The following is an 18416-nucleotide window of genomic DNA, read 5'->3' as shown; positions in this document are numbered from 1 at the left end:
ACAGGAAGAAACCTCCAGCAGAACCAGGCTCAGGGAGGGGCGGCCATCTGCTGCGACCGGTTGGGGAGGGGGAAGGAAAACAGGATAAAGACATTCTGTGGAAGAGAGCCAGAGGTTAACAACAAGTACAATTCAGTGCAGAGAGGTCTATTAACACATAGTGGGTGAAGAAGAAACACCCAGTGCATCATGGGAATCCCCCAGCAGCCTACGCCTAATGCTGGACATACACTGTGCGATTTTTGGCCCATTTTGAGCCGATTTTTCAGTCGTGCAACTGTTTTGGGGATCGACCCGAGTTTGGCCTTAATCGTGTGTCGTGCATCGTATACATGGGGTAACGAGAAGTGATTAACACCTCACGATCAGCTCCTGATCATCAGTCATTTGGTCGTAAGAAAATCAAACCTGTTTGAAATCCTGTCGGCCGTCGTGAGGGTGTCAACGCAGCGTCTCTCACTGCGCACGCGCAAACACAGAGATGAAAGCGAAAAGACAGAACAGCACGGCAGTGCAGCGTGTGATCCGGACACAAGCGATGGAGGCACAACTTGTAGAACTGCCAAGCTCATCCGAGCCTTTTCGATGTGGCCTCACAAAATTATCGCAACCACAACAACCGTGAAAATAGTGTAAAATTTTGTGTCATAACCTTCATGCTATGGACGAACAGTGTGAGCACTCAGGTTGCACAGAGCATCGGGCCGTATAGTATGAGACCCTGCATCGTGACCTACGAACTTCTAACCCCTACGAGTCAATCGGAGAGTTTGAACAGGAGCTGAATAACGCGACTGAAAAAATTGCACAGTGTATGCCCAACTTATGGCAGCAAAACCAAGGGAGGATTCAGGGTCACCTGAGTAGGCCATCAGCCTACTAAAAGGATACAGAAAAATCCCGTTGAAATAGTGTTAGTTGTCATCACGGGTGCTGGTGGACTCATTTGAACACCTCCGAAATTTGCAAACGCGCAAGCATTCCTCTTCTTCTTCCAAATCCTCTCTGGACCTTTTCCTCGAGCCTCCAGTTTCATGGTTGTCAGTCTCTTCATGGGCATCTTCAAAGAGTTCATCACTACTGCTCTCAGAGTGATCATACACAATTGAGCTGGTCCCCGAATCAGAGTTTGCGAGCCTGGATCTTTTGCTATTAGGCTCTTCTTCATCTCCATCTTCCTTTCTGGACCTTTTCGTGGATCCAACAGACAGCGGTACCTCATCAGCAATATTACCAAGATGAGGACAGCCCTCGCTATCAGTATCACAGGCAGAGATGAAGTCAGAGTCATCATCAGAAAACTCCTCGCTCCATCTGATTCTTTTGTTGGGCTCCACATCTTCCACATCCATCTCTCTAGACCTCTTCCTGGATACACCTGGCTGAGGATCCTCTTCTGGGATGTACGGGTGAACATCCTCACAGTCTTCAAATGCCTCATCAGAATCGTCATTTTCAATGCCGACAACAACAACAGCATTATGATCATCATGCAGTTCATTGTTGTCAACATTGGCATCATTGTCTCTCACATTAATATTGTGATTGTTTACATTGTTGACATTGCCGTCATTGACATTGTGAAAGTCAATATATAAGACACCATATCGATCCTCTAATTCATCTAGTAGCTCAGTCAGCCTCCAAAAAAAGATATCATAGAGAGTAACATAAAGTCTTTCCAGTAAACCCCAGATTCCACCAACAGGTTCGTAAGCTGGCTCCTGATCTCCTCTTGGAAACATTTCTGGGTTAACCTGTCGGCCTGCAAGATCATTTTATCTTTTAATTAGCATTCATAAACATCTGCTGAAAATCAGTTTTTCATCAATTTTACGACTGAGTGCATGTGCTTACCATTACGGTTATTTTGTGATCCATCTCCGCTTCCATTCATTTTGACTACAAGGAACAGAAAACAACAATGATCACTAAACAACTCAGAATGTTCAGCGAATTTGCTTTTTTTGTGATAACTTTAGGCTACGTCCACACGTACACGGGCACTTTTGTAAACGGAAATTTTCCTTTTTCGTTTAAAAAAACCCCCGTCCACATGTGCAGTTTTGAAAAAATATCTCCTTCCACATGTAAACCCTAAAAACAAAGTCAGGAACATGCCAAATCCTAACCGTGTAGAAATGTTGGCCAATCAGAAGTCTAGAAGCCTGGGAGGAAAACCTCACAAAACCTTACATACTATACTTCTGAAAGGTTTTTGTCTTTTTCTGGAAAGGCAGCTAATGTTGTGTTACTTTCAAGTGCCTTCATCATTTCAAATGTTAATAGCTAAAGACAGCATTTTGGCTGGTATAGACTCACAACTTTGGAATGGACAAAATGCATATAGCATACATGAATGTAAATTTTTTAAATTACATTTATTGCAAACCGACGTCAGGATTTGTGTTGTGAGAGCGTCTGTGTTGAATGATGCTCACTCTGATGCCTCTGTCTTTCTAAATGGAGGGACAGTAACTGCGTGTGTTTGTGTAAGCGTGTAAAAACTGCAGATACTAAGATTAACAGCAGAGCTTCTGTCACTGTAAGATATGATTAAGAACATTTTCTAATTTATGTATAATTTGTCAAATATTACAACAGCTGACAAATAGTTAAGTCTTCATTTGTTTTCCTGAATAATAGAGCCACATCATCCTCTCTATGATGTAAAATATAGTCTAGACTTGCACAATGTAAAGTACAGAAATACTGTCCTGGCAGGCAGGAAAATCAGGCTTTATATTTAAGTAAATGATCTTAAGTCTATAAAATGAAATTTGAACTTACTTTAGTTCTTGGTAAGTTACAGAGCAGTTAATCCTCAGGGAAATGTAGAAATTTCACTAAATAGTCGTCTTCCTTCATACGGTTGCAGTGTCTCTTCAGTTTTGTTTTCATATGCTGATGTTTTCATTCAAAACATGTTTAAATGCTGCGATGCCATTCTAGCATCATAGACTGCGGAATGTACATAGATTCTTTTTACATCAAGTTGTATGCACAGATTTTGATATCTTATATGGAGACAAAAAATACTTAAGACAGAAGTGAATCTTAAAAACTAAAGCAGTCAATGTGTGTTTTTTTTTTTTATTCTAATAGTTACTGTAAAGTTCTACTCTAAGAGATTCATCTTGGCCTTTATGCAGGATTAAAGCTCAATAATGAGGACACACACAAAATATAATACATTTCTTTATGATTGTTAGGCAAAAACAAAGAGAACCCAAAGCTATCAAAACATATATCCACAGTCTTATTCTTGCTCTGCTCCCTAATTTTCCCCTGGAGGCATCACTATGGCAACAAAACAACATGCATTAAATGACGTTCCAAACAACAACAACCAAACTGTTTTCAGTGCTTAATATTTAACATGTCTTCATTATAAACTGTATTTGTGCAAATCAGTGAGGTTGATGTGCACAAGCTGGGATTCAGACTTCGGAGGGTTAATCCAAAAATTAGGTTTACATTGTTGTTCATGACAGTGCAGATTTCTGACGTTTTGTGTGCTTTAAGCATTTAACAATTTGATTATTTTCTAACAAAAAACAGTGTGAAACTCAAGTTACACTTGTGTTTGTAAATGAACTGCCCCATGTCGTGTAGCTTTCTGGATTTTATACTTATTGGGCTACATGTTTATTTATTACACAGGCTATACAGTACATAACATCAAAACTCACATGTTTTATCTAACTAAAGTGTTTAATTATGTGGGCTACAGACAATAATCAAGTTATGGACTCTATTTATATGAAAAATGTATATATTTACTGCATTTGAATCATTTTAACCATATATAACCAACTGCATATGTGTTTGAAATAAAAATTGAATATTTTGGAGAGTCTCCCCTCAAAGTCAGAACACTTTGGTGTTTGGTTAAATTGTGATTTTGAATCAGTTACAGGGGTTACTGTGATCACGAATGCTTTTCTCTCTATGTGTTAACACTGTCCAGGATATACCCTGCCTGTAGCCCTATGGCAGCTTTGATGGATGAATTGATGGATGGACGGTGCATAGCAGTCAGTTTTACAAATGTAACAAAGGAAAATACGACATTTAAAATGACAACAAAAATCCACATTATATCTAAATGACCATAAAGTTTATTGTGATAAACTGTGCAATACAAGCATGTAGTTGATGCAGTAACTGAGGACACAATGTTACTAAAACAGTATAATCTCACACATTAACTGTGACATACAGTTTGTTAATGCTGAGTGGTTGTGGGAGCAGGAATCCTCAGAACCTGCAGCAAACTCCACAGATACCGGGGGTGCAGCAGCCACAGCAAAAGCGACACTTGATGCCACGCTTGTGTCTGCTGTTATACAGCATCTGTAGGAAACACAAGAGACATGAGCACAGAGTTCATCTGCAGCAGCATCACTGCTCTTTATTTTCACCTGCTCTAACAAACACTTTCATTTAGCTGAAGTAATTTGGCCACCTTCACTCAGTTAGTGTTACTTACCTTCCATGAGTCCACTGATGCCTCCTCATGTGCTGCTGCTGGATAGTCCATGCTCATTGGCTCCTCCAGCTCCTGCTCCTGTTAATGAATTGAGTGCAGTAGAAACCACATTGTAGCACTGAAACAAACATTTGCAGCTTGTAAGCTAATACACTTGGTTAAAGTCAAGTTCTTACTTCAGTGACTGGGACAGCAGAGCTCTGCTGAACACAAATGAATGTGAGCACGACGGCCACTGCAACTGCAACACTGAACGTCTTCATCTTAGGAGGCTTTGAGAGGGTCAAGTTCGACTCTTTCTCCTGGTCCGGATGATTGTTGTGAGCTGAGTCCTTCTGTCTGATGGCTAATGTGTGCAGAAGTGCTGATATTTATACTGATTTGGGCCCCTGCTGCCTCGTCACTCACAGCTCTTACTCTACCTGATTTCAGGAACATTGCAAAACTCCGTATTTTCCTGTGCTATGAAATTCTGGGAATGGAAAATTCCTGAGGAAGGAGAAAATCTGTACTTTTCTCAGTCGGCATGAACTTTGACCTTCGGATGTTTAACTATATGGGTTTTCCCTGTCCTATTGATGCAAGCCTGTTCCCGACAGTAGTTTCTGTACTCTAAGTGACGAGGCAGCAGTGGAGCAAATGAGTATAAATACCAGCAACTTTTCCCTCAGTCAACCATCACGAAGGAGCTGACAAGAGTCAACGAGAGAGTCAAAGGATCTGACCACCTTAAACCACTCAAACCTCCTGAAGATGGAGACGTTCAGCGTTGCAGTTGCAGTGGCCGTTGCACTCATGTGTATTTGCATTCAGCAGAGCTCTGCCACATTTGCTGAGGTTACAGACTGTGTTAAATTCATGTAATGTGCTTCTTCTGCATGAATTTGTTGTGAAGATGCTAAGATCTGTTTTCTTTCTCTACAGATACGAGAACTGCAAGAGCTACAAGAGGCTGTGAGCACTGACAGTCCAGCTGCTGAACATCAGGAGGTATCAGCTGACTCATGGGTGGTGAGTTTACTTCAATAAATGAATGAAGACAGTAATTGTGAGATCTCTCAAATGCAGGGAGATGTTTAAAATAAACTGTGCACTCACAACTTTTCATAAAATTAGAAACAATGAAGTGACTTGCAGGTGAAGATAAACTCTCTGCTCTTCTCCTCTTTCACACAGATGCCGTACCACAGACAGAAGCGTGGCATGAAGTGTCGCTTTTGCTGCGGCTGCTGCAATGCTGGTGTCTGTGGATTGTGCTGCAGATTCTGAGAATATCTACCTGCGATTCTCACATCAACCACTAAGTATAGACTGTTATACATGAAATGATTTGACTGCTTAGCATTTGTTAAAGTCTGACAGTGTTTCTTCATCTGGTCATCCTGCTGTATCAGTGAACAGTGTACCAAGCATTTGGAACTACAGTATGTTATTATATTAAAAAGTTCAGAGTCACTATACTACAACATGTGCTGTCTGTTTCTGTTTCTGTCTGACAAGAATTAAACATTAATGGAAACCAGTGACATGAAGCTCCTGATGTACAGTTTTTGTGCTGATGTCAGTTAAGAGTTGTTGCCTCATACTCTTGCCCATGTCGTATGTGGTACAACCTGTTAATAGAGCCAAGCCATTGATAGCAAAAGTAAAGTGAGCATATTTTCCCATATTTGTAATTATATGAGTGGGGAGCATCTCATCATCATTCAATTTTACCACTAATTATGACAAAAATGCAGTAATGTACAATAGCTTTGAGCTGATGGACTGGTTCATTGGTTATTTGAAAGTTAAACCAAGCATACTTTTTTTAAAGAATGTAGAAGTGTTAGATAATGTTTCCTAGAAACACTTTCTATACAAGTTCATTCATAAATGTTTTAGACAACCTTATCTCGACAACCTTTCACTGAATTTATTTGGAGGTGTTTTCACGGTGTGCATATGAAGTTTCTAAGCTGCATGATTAATGCAGGAATCCCTCACACAGAAGAAAAAGAGAGAATAGAAAGATTTGCGTACAGCAGAAATTTGATACTGGACATAATAATAGAAAACATCTCAACAATACTGAGAGACGTTGCACTGTGGTGAAACTGTAAAGTAGGTGTAACACTGTGTAATGCTGTTTCAGATAATATCTGTACTGTATGTGCGCTGCATCCGTTCTGCAGAACATTTAAGCAAAATATTTCACGACACTTCAAAAAAAGCTAGAGTAGCTGTATCATGTGGATGTAGCGTATCACAAACAGGCTCAAAGCCAGTACAACCAAACGTGATCAAACGTCAGGCCAAGGTGGAACTGATTCCTATCTCCTGTAACTTCTACAACACTGTCCAATAGAGACACATGAATGAAATGCAGTGTCGTTAAAAACACTGATGATTTTTTTTCATATTCTTCATTTTAAGAATTTAATATATTTACATCTGAATAAACTTTTAGGCATTACGCTGACTGATTGATGCAGAATTCCCATTGGACTGTTCCCATCACGACCCAGGTGATCAGTCTCTCGATAGCTTTTCCTCTGGTTCCTGCTCTCTGCTGACACTCCTAGCTGCAGCCACGTTCTCCATTCCATCTCTTTAAACAAATTCTTATAAATAGTTTAACCATGTGCATTTAGTTCAGTATTACCTGTTGCCTGTGTCCTTGTCTTTTGGGAAAATACTTTACACAAATAATGGCTCAAAAAGGATTCCTTTTTTTTACTGTGCTGCAATTGATTACTGGATTATTTGTACCATTAATTAGTGTCAACTAATTTTTATTCAGTCTCCACATAGGATATGCTTGTGAAGATGGAATATGGGGGAGAGCAGAAGTGCGTTGAAGTTCCACAAAGGGATGAATGAAGGACATGCATATTGTATTGAAGAAATAAGTGATGAGAATGCTGTTATTTGCATTTACCAGCTCACCTATGTCAGACCTTTTAATAAACAAAATTCTAATGAAAGTGAGAACATGTACACTGTTACATCTTTCAGACAATATTTTGAAATTGTGGTGCACAATTCAGAATAAATGTTTTTCAAAAACCATTGCGTCTTTTTAGTAAATGTTTATTTCCAAAAGAAATTTCTAGAAGTTCAGAACAGTAAAATTCCCGCTTTTTAGAATGAATTAGAAGATAACTCTTACGTAGTTAAACTAAAATACTCTTTTGAGAGTTAATATATAAACTCTTAACACCAAGTGTTAAATTATCAACTCCAGACAGATTTGGTGTTTAACACTAAATCAGAGTTAACGTACCAACTCTCCAAAAAGAGTTAAATTAACACTCTCTGGTGTGGACCCATATAGACACTTTAATAGTGTTGAAATCAAATCCGACAGTGTTAATTTGGACATGCTGGATTTGGAATCTACACAGTCACATCCATTCAAATTTTAAATTCAATTCAATTTTTTTTTATATAGTGCCAAATCACAGTAACAGTCACCTCAAGGTGCTTTATATTGTAAGGTATACTTACAAAGAAAAACCCAACAATCAAATGACCCCCTATGAGCAAGCACTTTGGCGACAGTGGGAAGGAAAAACTCCCTTTTAACAGGAAGAAACCTCCAGCAGAACCAGGCTCAGGGAGGGGCGGCCATCTGCTGCGACCGGTTGGGGAGGGGGAAGGAAAACAGGATAAAGACATTCTGTGGAAGAGAGCCAGAGGTTAACAACAAGTACAATTCAGTGCAGAGAGGTCTATTAACACATAGTGGGTGAAGAAGAAACACCCAGTGCATCATGGGAATCCCCCAGCAGCCTACGCCTAATGCTGGACATACACTGTGCGATTTTTGGCCCATTTTGAGCCGATTTTTCAGTCGTGCAACTGTTTTGGGGATCGACCCGAGTTTGGCCTTAATCGTGTGTCGTGCATCGTATACATGGGGTAACGAGAAGTGATTAACACCTCACGATCAGCTCCTGATCATCAGTCATTTGGTCGTAAGAAAATCAAACCTGTTTGAAATCCTGTCGGCCGTCGTGAGGGTGTCAACGCAGCGTCTCTCACTGCGCACGCGCAAACACAGAGATGAAAGCGAAAAGACAGAACAGCACGGCAGTGCAGCGTGTGATCCGGACACAAGCGATGGAGGCACAACTTGTAGAACTGCCAAGCTCATCCGAGCCTTTTCGATGTGGCCTCACAAAATTATCGCGACCACAACAACCGTGAAAATAGTGTAAAATTTTGTGTCATAACCTTCATGCTATGGACGAACAGTGTGAGCACTCAGGTTGCACAGAGCATCGGGCCGTATAGTATGAGACCCTGTATCGTGACCTACGAACTTCTAACCCCTACGAGTCAATCGGACAGTTTGAACAGGAGCTGAATAACGCGACTGAAAAAATTGCACAGTGTATGCCCAACTTCTGGCAGCAAAACCAAGGGAGGATTCAGGGTCACCTGAGTAGGCCATCAGCCTACTAAAAGGATACAGAAAAATCCCGTTGAAATAGTGTTAGTTGTCATCACGGGTGCTGGTGGACTCATTTGAACACCTCCGAAATTTGCAAACGCGCAAGCATTCCTCTTCTTCTTCCAAATCCTCTCGGGACCTTTTCCTCGAGCCTCCAGTTTCATGGTTGTCAGTCTCTTCATGGGCATCTTCAAAGAGTTCATCACTACTGCTCTCAGAGTGATCATACACAATTGAGCTGGTCCCCGAATCAGAGTTTGCGAGCCTGGATCTTTTGCTATTAGGCTCTTCTTCATCTCCATCTTCCTTTCTGGACCTTTTCGTGGATCCAACAGACAGCGGTACCTCATCAGCAATATTACCAAGATGAGGACAGCCCTCGCTATCAGTATCACAGGCAGAGATGAAGTCAGAGTCATCATCAGAAAACTCCTCGCTCCATCTGATTCTTTTGTTGGGCTCCACATCTTCCACATCCATCTCTCTAGACCTCTTCCTGGATACACCTGGCTGAGGATCCTCTTCTGGGATGTACGGGTGAACATCCTCACAGTCTTCAAATGCCTCATCAGAATCGTCATTTTCAATGCCGACAACAACAACAGCATTATGATCATCATGCAGTTCATTGTTGTCAACATTGGCATCATTGTCTCTCACATTAATATTGTGATTGTTTACATTGTTGACATTGCCGTCATTGACATTGTGAAAGTCAATATATAAGACATCATATCGATCCTCTAATTCATCTAGTAGCTCAGTCAGCCTCCAAAAAAAGATATCATAGAGAGTAACATAAAGTCTTTCCAGTAAACCCCAGATTCCACCAACAGGTTCGTAAGCTGGCTCCTGATCTCCTCTTGGAAACATTTCTGGGTTAACCTGTCGGCCTGCAAGATCATTTTATCTTTTAATTAGCATTCATAAACATCTGCTGAAAATCAGTTTTTCATCAATTTTACGACTGAGTGCATGTGCTTACCATTACGGTTATTTTGTGATCCATCTCCGCTTCCATTCATTTTGACTACAAGGAACAGAAAACAACAATGATCACTAAACAACTCAGAATGTTCAGCGAATTTGCTTTTTTTGTGATAACTTTAGGCTACGTCCACACGTACACGGGCACTTTTGTAAACGGAAATTTTCCTTTTTCGTTTAAAAAAAATCCCGTCCACATGTGCAGTTTTGAAAAAATATCTCCTTCCACATGTAAACCCTAAAAACAAAGTCAGGAACATGTCAAATCCTAACCGTGTAGAAATGTTGGCCAATCAGAAGTCTAGAAGCCTGGGAGGAAAACCTCACAAAACCTTACATACTATACTTCTGAAAGGTTTTTGTCTTTTTCTGGAAAGGCAGCTAATGTTGTGTTACTTTCAAGTGCCTTCATCATTTCAAATGTTAATAGCTAAAGACAGCATTTTGGCTGGTATAGACTCACAACTTTGGAATGGACAAAATGCATATAGCATACATGAATGTAAATTTTTTAAATTACATTTATTGCAAACCGACGTCAGGATTTGTGTTGTGAGAGCGTCTGTGTTGAATGATGCTCACTCTGATGCCTCTGTCTTTCTAAATGGAGGGACAGTAACTGCGTGTGTTTGTGTAAGCGTGTAAAAACTGCAGATACTAAGATTAACAGCAGAGCTTCTGTCACTGTAAGATATGATTAAGAACATTTTCTAATTTATGTATAATTTGTCAAATATTACAACAGCTGACAAATAGTTAAGTCTTCATTTGTTTTCCTGAATAATAGAGCCACATCATCCTCTCTATGATGTAAAATATAGTCTAGACTTGCACAATGTAAAGTACAGAAATACTGTCCTGGCAGGCAGGAAAATCAGGCTTTATATTTAAGTAAATGATCTTAAGTCTATAAAATGAAATTTGAACTTACTTTAGTTCTTGGTAAGTTACAGAGCAGTTAATCCTCAGGGAAATGTAGAAATTTCACTAAATAGTCGTCTTCCTTCATACGGTTGCAGTGTCTCTTCAGTTTTGTTTTCATATGCTGATGTTTTCATTCAAAACATGTTTAAATGCTGCGATGCCATTCTAGCATCATAGACTGCGGAATGTACATAGATTCTTTTTACATCAAGTTGTATGCACAGATTTTGATATCTTATATGGAGACAAAAAATACTTAAGACAGAAGTGAATCTTAAAAACTAAAGCAGTCAATGTGTGTTTTTTTTTTTTATTCTAATAGTTACTGTAAAGTTCTACTCTAAGAGATTCATCTTGGCCTTTATGCAGGATTAAAGCTCAATAATGAGGACACACACAAAATATAATACATTTCTTTATGATTGTTAGGCAAAAACAAAGAGAACCCAAAGCTATCAAAACATATATCCACAGTCTTATTCTTGCTCTGCTCCCTAATTTTCCCCTGGAGGCATCACTATGGCAACAAAACAACATGCATTAAATGACGTTCCAAACAACAACAACCAAACTGTTTTCAGTGCTTAATATTTAACATGTCTTCATTATAAACTGTATTTGTGCAAATCAGTGAGGTTGATGTGCACAAGCTGGGATTCAGACTTCGGAGGGTTAATCCAAAAATTAGGTTTACATTGTTGTTCATGACAGTGCAGATTTCTGACGTTTTGTGTGCTTTAAGCATTTAACAATTTGATTATTTTCTAACAAAAAACAGTGTGAAACTCAAGTTACACTTGTGTTTGTAAATGAACTGCCCCATGTCGTGTAGCTTTCTGGATTTTATACTTATTGGGCTACATGTTTATTTATTACACAGGCTATACAGTACATAACATCAAAACTCACATGTTTTATCTAACTAAAGTGTTTAATTATGTGGGCTACAGACAATAATCAAGTTATGGACTCTATTTATATGAAAAATGTATATATTTACTGCATTTGAATCATTTTAACCATATATAACCAACTGCGTATGTGTTTGAAATAAAAATTGAATATTTTGGAGAGTCTCCCATCAAAGTCAGAACACTTTGGTGTTTGGTTAAATTGTGATTTTGAATCAGTTACAGGGGTTACTGTGATCACGAATGCTTTTCTCTCTATGTGTTAACACTGTCCAGGATATACCCTGCCTGTAGCCCTATGGCAGCTTTGATGGATGAATTGATGGATGGACGGTGCATAGCAGTCAGTTTTACAAATGTAACAAAGGAAAATACGACATTTAAAATGACAACAAAAATCCACATTATATCTAAATGACCATAAAGTTTATTGTGATAAACTGTGTAATACAAGCATGTAGTTGATGCAGTAACTGAGGACACAATGTTACTAAAACAGTATAATCTCACACATTAACTGTGACATACAGTTTGTTAATGCTGAGTGGTTGTGGGAGCAGGAATCCTCAGAACCTGCAGCAAACTCCACAGATACCGGGGGTGCAGCAGCCACAGCAAAAGCGACACTTGATGCCACGCTTGTGTCTGCTGTTATACAGCATCTGTAGGAAACACAAGAGACATGAGCACAGAGTTCATCTGCAGCAGCATCACTGCTCTTTATTTTCACCTGCTCTAACAAACACTTTCATTTAGCTGAAGTAATTTGGCCACCTTCACTCAGTTAGTGTTACTTACCATCCATGAGTCCACTGATGCCTCCTCATGTGCTGCTGCTGGATAGTCCATGCTCATTGGCTCCTCCAGCTCCTGCTCCTGTTAATGAATTGAGTGCAGTAGAAACCACATTGTAGCACTGAAACAAACATTTGCAGCTTGTAAGCTAATACACTTGGTTAAAGTCAAGTTCTTACTTCAGTGACTGGGACAGCAGAGCTCTGCTGAACACAAATGAATGTGAGCACGACGGCCACTGCAACTGCAACACTGAACGTCTTCATCTTAGGAGGCTTTGAGAGGGTCAAGTTCGACTCTTTCTCCTGGTCCGGATGATTGTTGTGAGCTGAGTCCTTCTGTCTGATGGTTAATGTGTGCAGAAGTGCTGATATTTATACTGATTTGGGCCCCTGCTGCCTCGTCACTCACAGCTCTTACTCTACCTGATTTCAGGAACATTGCAAAACTCCGTATTTTCCTGTGCTATGAAATTCTGGGAATGGAAAATTCCTGAGGAAGGAGAAAATCTGTACTTTTCTCAGTCGGCATGAACTTTGACCTTCGGATGTTTAACTATATGGGTTTTCCCTGTCCTATTGATGCAAGCCTGTTCCCGACAGTAGTTTCTGTACTCTAAGTGACGAGGCAGCAGTGGAGCAAATGAGTATAAATACCAGCACCGTTTCCCTCAGTCAACCATCACGAAGGAGCTGACAAGAGTCAACGAGAGAGTCAAAGGATCTGACCACCTTAAACCACTCAAACCTCCTGAAGATGGAGACGTTCAGCGTTGCAGTTGCAGTGGCCGTTGCACTCATGTGTATTTGCATTCAGCAGAGCTCTGCCACATTTGCTGAGGTTACATACTGTGTTAAATTCATGTAATGTGCTTCTTCTGCATGAATTTGTTGTGAAGATGCTAAGATCTGTTTTCTTTCTCTACAGATACGAGAACTGCAAGAGCTACAAGAGGCTGTGAGCACTGACAGTCCAGCTGCTGAACATCAGGAGGTATCAGCTGACTCATGGGTGGTGAGTTTACTTCAATAAATGAATGAAGACAGTAATTGTGAGATCTCTCAAATGCAGGGAGATGTTTAAAATAAACTGTGCACTCACAACTTTTCATAAAATTAGAAACAATGAAGTGACTTGCAGCTGAAGATAAACTCTCTGCTCTTCTCCTCTTTCACACAGATGCCGTACCACAGACAGAAGCGTGGCATGAAGTGTCGCTTTTGCTGCGGCTGCTGCAATGCTGGTGTCTGTGGATTGTGCTGCAGATTCTGAGAATATCTACCTGCGATTCTCACATCAACCACTAAGTATAGACTGTTATACATGAAATGATTTGACTGCTTAGCATTTGTTAAAGTCTGACAGTGTTTCTTCATCTGGTCATCCAGTATGTTATTATATTAAAAAGTTCAGAGTCACTATACTACAACATGTGCTGTCTGTTTCTGTTTCTGTCTGACAAGAATTAAACATTAATGGAAACCAGTGACATGAAGCTCCTGATGTACAGTTTTTGTGCTGATGTCAGTTAAGAGTTGTTGCCTCATACTCTTGCCCATGTCGTATGTGGTACAACCTGTTAATAGAGCCAAGCCATTGATAGCAAAAGTAAAGTGAGCATATTTTCCCATATTTGTAATTATATGAGTGGGGAGCATCTCATCATCATTCAGTTTTACCACTAATTATGACAAAAATGCAGTAATGTACAATAGCTTTGAGCTGATGGACTGGTTCATTGGTTATTTGAAAGTTAAACCAAGCATACTTTTTTTAAAGAATGTAGAAGTGTTAGATAATGTTTCCTAGAAACACTTTCTATACAAGTTCATTCATAAATGTTTTAGACAACCTTATCTCGACAACCTTTCACTGAATTTATTTGGAGGTGTTTTCACGGTGTGCATATGAAGTTTCTAAGCTGCATGATTAATGCAGGAATCCCTCACACAGAAGAAAAAGAGAGAATAGAAAGATTTGCGTACAGCAGAAATTTGATACTGGACATAATAATAGAAAACATCTCAACAATACTGAGAGACGTTGCACTGTGGTGAAACTGTAAAGTAGGTGTAACACTGTGTAATGCTGTTTCAGATAATATCTGTACTGTATGTGCGCTGCATCCGTTCTGCAGAACATTTAAGCAAAATATTTCACGACACTTCAAAAAAAGCTAGAGTAGCTGTATCATGTGGATGTAGCGTATCACAAACAGGCTCAAAGCCAGTACAACCAAACGTGATCAAACGTCAGGCCAAGGTGGAACTGATTCCTATCTCCTGTAACTTCTACAACACTGTCCAATAGAGACACATGAATGAAATGCAGTGTCGTTAAAAACACTGATGATTTTTTTTCATATTCTTCATTTTAAGAATTTAATATATTTACATCTGAATAAACTTTTAGGCATTACGCTGACTGATTGATGCAGAATTCCCATTGGACTGTTCCCATCACGACCCAGGTGATCAGTCTCTCGATAGCTTTTCCTCTGGTTCCTGCTCTCTGCTGACACTCCTAGCTGCAGCCACGTTCTCCATTCCATCTCTTTAAACAAATTCTTATAAATAGTTTAACCATGTGCATTTAGTTCAGTATTACCTGTTGCCTGTGTCCTTGTCTTTTGGGAAAATACTTTACACAAATAATGGCTCAAAAAGGATTCCTTTTTTTTACTGTGCTGCAATTGATTACTGGATTATTTGTACCATTAATTAGTGTCAACTAATTTTTATTCAGTCTCCACATAGGATATGCTTGTGAAGATGGAATATGGGGGAGAGCAGAAGTGCGTTGAAGTTCCACAAAGGGATGAATGAAGGACATGCATATTGTATTGAAGAAATAAGTGATGAGAATGCTGTTATTTGCATTTACCAGCTCACCTATGTCAGACCTTTTAATAAACAAAATTCTAATGAAAGTGAGAACATGTACACTGTTACATCTTTCAGACAATGTTTTGAAATTGTGGTGCACAATTCAGAATAAATGTTTTTCAAAAACCATTGCGTCTTTTTAGTAAATGTTTATTTCCAAAAGAAATTTCTAGAAGTTCAGAACAGTAAAATTCCCGCTTTTTAGAATGAATTAGAAGATAACTCTTACGTAGTTAAACTAAAATACTCTTTGAGAGTTAATATATAAACTCTTAACACCAAGTGTTAAATTATCAACTCCAGACAGATTTGGTGTTTAACACTAAATCAGAGTTAACGTACCAACTCTCCAAAAAGAGTTAAATTAACACTCTCTGGTGTGGACCCATATAGACACTTTAATAGTGTTGAAATCAAATCCGACAGTGTTAATTTGGACATGCTGGATTTGGAATCTACACAGTCACATCCATTCAAATTTTAAATTCAATTCAATTTTTTTTATATAGTGCCAAATCACAGTAACAGTCACCTCAAGGTGCTTTATATTGTAAGGTATACTTACAAAGAAAAACCCAACAATCAAATGACCCCCTATGAGCAAGCACTTTGGCGACAGTGGGAAGGAAAAACTCCCTTTTAACAGGAAGAAACCTCCAGCAGAACCAGGCTCAGGGAGGGGCGGCCATCTGCTGCGACCGGTTGGGGAGGGGGAAGGAAAACAGGATAAAGACATTCTGTGGAAGAGAGCCAGAGGTTAACAACAAGTACAATTCAGTGCAGAGAGGTCTATTAACACATAGTGGGTGAAGAAGAAACACCCAGTGCATCATGGGAATCCCCCAGCAGCCTACGCCCAATGCGGGACATACACTGTGCGATTTTTGGCCCATTTTGAGCCGATTTTTCAGTCGTGCAACTGTTTTGGGGATCGACCCGAGTTTGGCCTTAATCGTGTGTCGTGCATCGTATACATGGGGTAACGAGAAGTGATTAACACCTCACGATCAGCTCCTGATCATCAGTCATTTGGTCGTAAGAAAATCAAACCTGTTTGAAATCCTGTCGGCCGTCGTGAGGGTGTCAACGCAGCGTCTCTCACTGCGCACGCGCAAACACAGAGATGAAAGCGAAAAGACAGAACAGCACGGCAGTGCAGCGTGTGATCCGGACACAAGCGATGGAGGCACAACTTGTAGAACTGCCAAGCTCATCCGAGCCTTTTCGATGTGACTTCACAAAATTATCGCGACCACAACAACCGTGAAAATAGTGTAAAATTTTGTGTTATAACCTTCATGCTATGGACGAACAGTGTGAGCACTCAGGTTGCACAGAGCATCGGGCCGTATAGTATGAGACCCTGTATCGTGACCTACGAACTTCTAACCCCTACGAGTCAATCGGAGAGTTTGAACAGGAGCTGAATAACGCGACTGAAAAAATTGCACAGTGTATGCCCAACTTCTGGCAGCAAAACCAAGGGAGGATTCAGGGTCACCTGAGTAGGCCATCAGCCTACTAAAAGGATACAGAAAAATCCCGTTGAAATAGTGTTAGTTGTCATCACGGGTGCTGGTGGACTCATTTGAACACCTCCGAAATTTGCAAACGCGCAAGCATTCCTCTTCTTCTTCCAAATCCTCTCGGGACCTTTTCCTCGAGCCTCCAGTTTCATGGTTGTCAGTCTCTTCATGGGCATCTTCAAAGAGTTCATCACTACTGCTCTCAGAGTGATCATACACAATTGAGCTGGTCCCCGAATCAGAGTTTGCGAGCCTGGATCTTTTGCTATTAGGCTCTTCTTCATCTCCATCTTCCTTTCTGGACCTTTTCGTGGATCCAACAGACAGCGGTACCTCATCAGCAATATTACCAAGATGAGGACAGCCCTCGCTATCAGTATCACAGGCAGAGATGAAGTCAGAGTCATCATCAGAAAACTCCTCGCTCCATCTGATTCTTTTGTTGGGCTCCACATCTTCCACATCCATCTCTCTAGACCTCTTCCTGGATACACCTGGCTGAGGATCCTCTTCTGGGATGTACGGGTGAACATCCTCACAGTCTTCAAATGCCTCATCAGAATCGTCATTTTCAATGCCGACAACAACAACAGCATTATGATCATCATGCAGTTCATTGTTGTCAACATTGGCATCATTGTCTCTCACATTAATATTGTGATTGTTTACATTGTTGACATTGCCGTCATTGACATTGTGAAAGTCAATATATAAGACATCATATCGATCCTCTAATTCATCTAGTAGCTCAGTCAGCCTCCAAAAAAAGATATCATAGAGAGTAACATAAAGTCTTTCCAGTAAACCCCAGATTCCACCAACAGGTTCGTAAGCTGGCTCCTGATCTCCTCTTGGAAACATTTCTGGGTTAACCTGTCGGCCTGCAAGATCATTTTATCTTTTAATTAGCATTCATAAACATCTGCTGAAAATCAGTTTTTCATCAATTTTACGACTGAGTGCATGTGCTTACCATTACGGTTATTTTGTGATCCATCTCCGCTTCCATTCATTTTGACTACAAGGAACAGAAAACAACAATGATCACTAAACAACTCAGAATGTTCAGCGAATTTGCTTTTTTTGTGATAACTTTAGGCTATGTCCACACGTACACGGGCACTTTTGTAAACGGAAATTTTCCTTTTTCGTTTAAAAAAAATCCCGTCCACATGTGCAGTTTTGAAAAAATATCTCCTTCCACATGTAAACCCTAAAAACAAAGTCAGGAATATGCCAAATCCTAACCGTGTAGAAATGTTGGCCAATCAGAAGTCTAGAAGCCTGGGAGGAAAACCTCACAAAACCTTACATACTATACTTCTGAAAGGTTTTTGTCTTTTTCTGGAAAGGCAGCTAATGTTGTGTTACTTTCAAGTGCCTTCATCATTTCAAATGTTAATAGCTAAAGACAGCATTTTGGCTGGTATAGACTCACAACTTTGGAATGGACAAAAT

At 39.9% G+C, this 18416-nt stretch overlaps 7 protein-coding genes across 7 annotated transcripts; 2 read left to right on the top strand and 5 right to left on the bottom strand.

Moving 5' to 3' along the window:
* Positions 1-914: 914 nt before the first annotated feature.
* LOC146622422 (uncharacterized) lies at positions 915-1897 on the bottom strand. Its single transcript, XM_085366199.1, has 2 exons — positions 1858-1897; positions 915-1765 (listed from the first exon to the last, which is right to left on the bottom strand). Exons 1-2 carry the CDS (start codon positions 1895-1897, stop codon positions 915-917), a joined length of 891 nt encoding a protein of 296 aa, XP_085222325.1.
* Positions 1898-4152: 2255 nt separating this feature from the next.
* Positions 4153-4822, bottom strand: LOC146622421 (hepcidin-like). The gene is made up of 3 exons (XM_085366202.1): positions 4669-4822; positions 4493-4570; positions 4153-4356 (listed from the first exon to the last, which is right to left on the bottom strand). The coding sequence occupies exons 1-3, from the start codon at positions 4753-4755 to the stop codon at positions 4261-4263; spliced, it is 261 nt and encodes an 86-aa protein (XP_085222328.1). The 5' UTR covers positions 4756-4822; the 3' UTR covers positions 4153-4260.
* Positions 4823-5184: 362 nt separating this feature from the next.
* LOC146622420 (hepcidin-like) lies at positions 5185-5911 on the top strand. Its single transcript, XM_085366200.1, has 3 exons — positions 5185-5329; positions 5417-5503; positions 5669-5911. Exons 1-3 carry the CDS (start codon positions 5246-5248, stop codon positions 5759-5761), a joined length of 264 nt encoding a protein of 87 aa, XP_085222326.1. The 5' UTR covers positions 5185-5245; the 3' UTR covers positions 5762-5911.
* Positions 5912-8972: 3061 nt separating this feature from the next.
* LOC146622419 (uncharacterized) lies at positions 8973-9955 on the bottom strand. The gene is made up of 2 exons (XM_085366198.1): positions 9916-9955; positions 8973-9823 (listed from the first exon to the last, which is right to left on the bottom strand). Exons 1-2 carry the CDS (start codon positions 9953-9955, stop codon positions 8973-8975), a joined length of 891 nt encoding a protein of 296 aa, XP_085222324.1.
* A 2218-nt stretch (positions 9956-12173) lies between these two features.
* On the bottom strand, positions 12174-12880 carry LOC146622418 (hepcidin-like). The gene is made up of 3 exons (XM_085366201.1): positions 12727-12880; positions 12551-12628; positions 12174-12414 (listed from the first exon to the last, which is right to left on the bottom strand). Exons 1-3 carry the CDS (start codon positions 12811-12813, stop codon positions 12319-12321), a joined length of 261 nt encoding a protein of 86 aa, XP_085222327.1. The 5' UTR covers positions 12814-12880; the 3' UTR covers positions 12174-12318.
* A 363-nt stretch (positions 12881-13243) lies between these two features.
* Positions 13244-13904, top strand: LOC146622417 (hepcidin-like). Its single transcript, XM_085365124.1, has 3 exons — positions 13244-13387; positions 13475-13561; positions 13727-13904. The coding sequence occupies exons 1-3, from the start codon at positions 13304-13306 to the stop codon at positions 13817-13819; spliced, it is 264 nt and encodes an 87-aa protein (XP_085221250.1). The 5' UTR covers positions 13244-13303; the 3' UTR covers positions 13820-13904.
* A 3084-nt stretch (positions 13905-16988) lies between these two features.
* On the bottom strand, positions 16989-17971 carry LOC146622416 (uncharacterized). Its single transcript, XM_085365123.1, has 2 exons — positions 17932-17971; positions 16989-17839 (listed from the first exon to the last, which is right to left on the bottom strand). The coding sequence occupies exons 1-2, from the start codon at positions 17969-17971 to the stop codon at positions 16989-16991; spliced, it is 891 nt and encodes a 296-aa protein (XP_085221249.1).
* Positions 17972-18416: the final 445 nt, after the last annotated feature.

The sequence above is a fragment of the Diplotaxodon limnothrissa genome, linkage group LG11, assembly GCF_057381915.1.
Source record: "Diplotaxodon limnothrissa isolate DT_005_m linkage group LG11, D_limnothrissa_male_GT1.1, whole genome shotgun sequence".
Classification (NCBI taxonomy): domain Eukaryota; kingdom Metazoa; phylum Chordata; class Actinopteri; order Cichliformes; family Cichlidae; genus Diplotaxodon; species Diplotaxodon limnothrissa.
Note: the sequence above shows the minus strand (reverse complement) of the source record. Positions and strands in the feature narration are given on the sequence as shown.

Excerpts from the sequence above, each read along its gene's own strand:
- LOC146622422 (XM_085366199.1), bottom strand. The coding sequence starts at position 1,897 with ATGAATGGAAGCGGAGATGGATCACAAAATAACCGTAATG. Across the intron at positions 1,766-1,857 it reads ATCACAAAATAACCGTAATG|GCCGACAGGTTAACCCAGAA; the intron begins GTAAGCACATGC and ends ATGATCTTGCAG.
- LOC146622418 (XM_085366201.1), bottom strand. The coding sequence starts at position 12,813 with ATGAAGACGTTCAGTGTTGCAGTTGCAGTGGCCGTCGTGCTCACATTC. Across the intron at positions 12,629-12,726 it reads CTGCTGTCCCAGTCACTGAA|GAGCAGGAGCTGGAGGAGCC; the intron begins GTAAGAACTTGA and ends ATTCATTAACAG. Across the intron at positions 12,415-12,550 it reads CATCAGTGGACTCATGGATG|ATGCTGTATAACAGCAGACA; the intron begins GTAAGTAACACT and ends TGTTTCCTACAG.
- LOC146622419 (XM_085366198.1), bottom strand. The coding sequence starts at position 9,955 with ATGAATGGAAGCGGAGATGGATCACAAAATAACCGTAATG. Across the intron at positions 9,824-9,915 it reads ATCACAAAATAACCGTAATG|GCCGACAGGTTAACCCAGAA; the intron begins GTAAGCACATGC and ends ATGATCTTGCAG.
- LOC146622417 (XM_085365124.1), top strand. The coding sequence starts at position 13,304 with ATGGAGACGTTCAGCGTTGCAGTTGCAGTGGCCGTTGCACTCATGTGT. Across the intron at positions 13,388-13,474 it reads GCTCTGCCACATTTGCTGAG|ATACGAGAACTGCAAGAGCT; the intron begins GTTACATACTGT and ends CTTTCTCTACAG. Across the intron at positions 13,562-13,726 it reads TATCAGCTGACTCATGGGTG|ATGCCGTACCACAGACAGAA; the intron begins GTGAGTTTACTT and ends TCTTTCACACAG.
- LOC146622416 (XM_085365123.1), bottom strand. The coding sequence starts at position 17,971 with ATGAATGGAAGCGGAGATGGATCACAAAATAACCGTAATG. Across the intron at positions 17,840-17,931 it reads ATCACAAAATAACCGTAATG|GCCGACAGGTTAACCCAGAA; the intron begins GTAAGCACATGC and ends ATGATCTTGCAG.
- LOC146622421 (XM_085366202.1), bottom strand. The coding sequence starts at position 4,755 with ATGAAGACGTTCAGTGTTGCAGTTGCAGTGGCCGTCGTGCTCACATTC. Across the intron at positions 4,571-4,668 it reads CTGCTGTCCCAGTCACTGAA|GAGCAGGAGCTGGAGGAGCC; the intron begins GTAAGAACTTGA and ends ATTCATTAACAG. Across the intron at positions 4,357-4,492 it reads CATCAGTGGACTCATGGAAG|ATGCTGTATAACAGCAGACA; the intron begins GTAAGTAACACT and ends TGTTTCCTACAG.
- LOC146622420 (XM_085366200.1), top strand. The coding sequence starts at position 5,246 with ATGGAGACGTTCAGCGTTGCAGTTGCAGTGGCCGTTGCACTCATGTGT. Across the intron at positions 5,330-5,416 it reads GCTCTGCCACATTTGCTGAG|ATACGAGAACTGCAAGAGCT; the intron begins GTTACAGACTGT and ends CTTTCTCTACAG. Across the intron at positions 5,504-5,668 it reads TATCAGCTGACTCATGGGTG|ATGCCGTACCACAGACAGAA; the intron begins GTGAGTTTACTT and ends TCTTTCACACAG.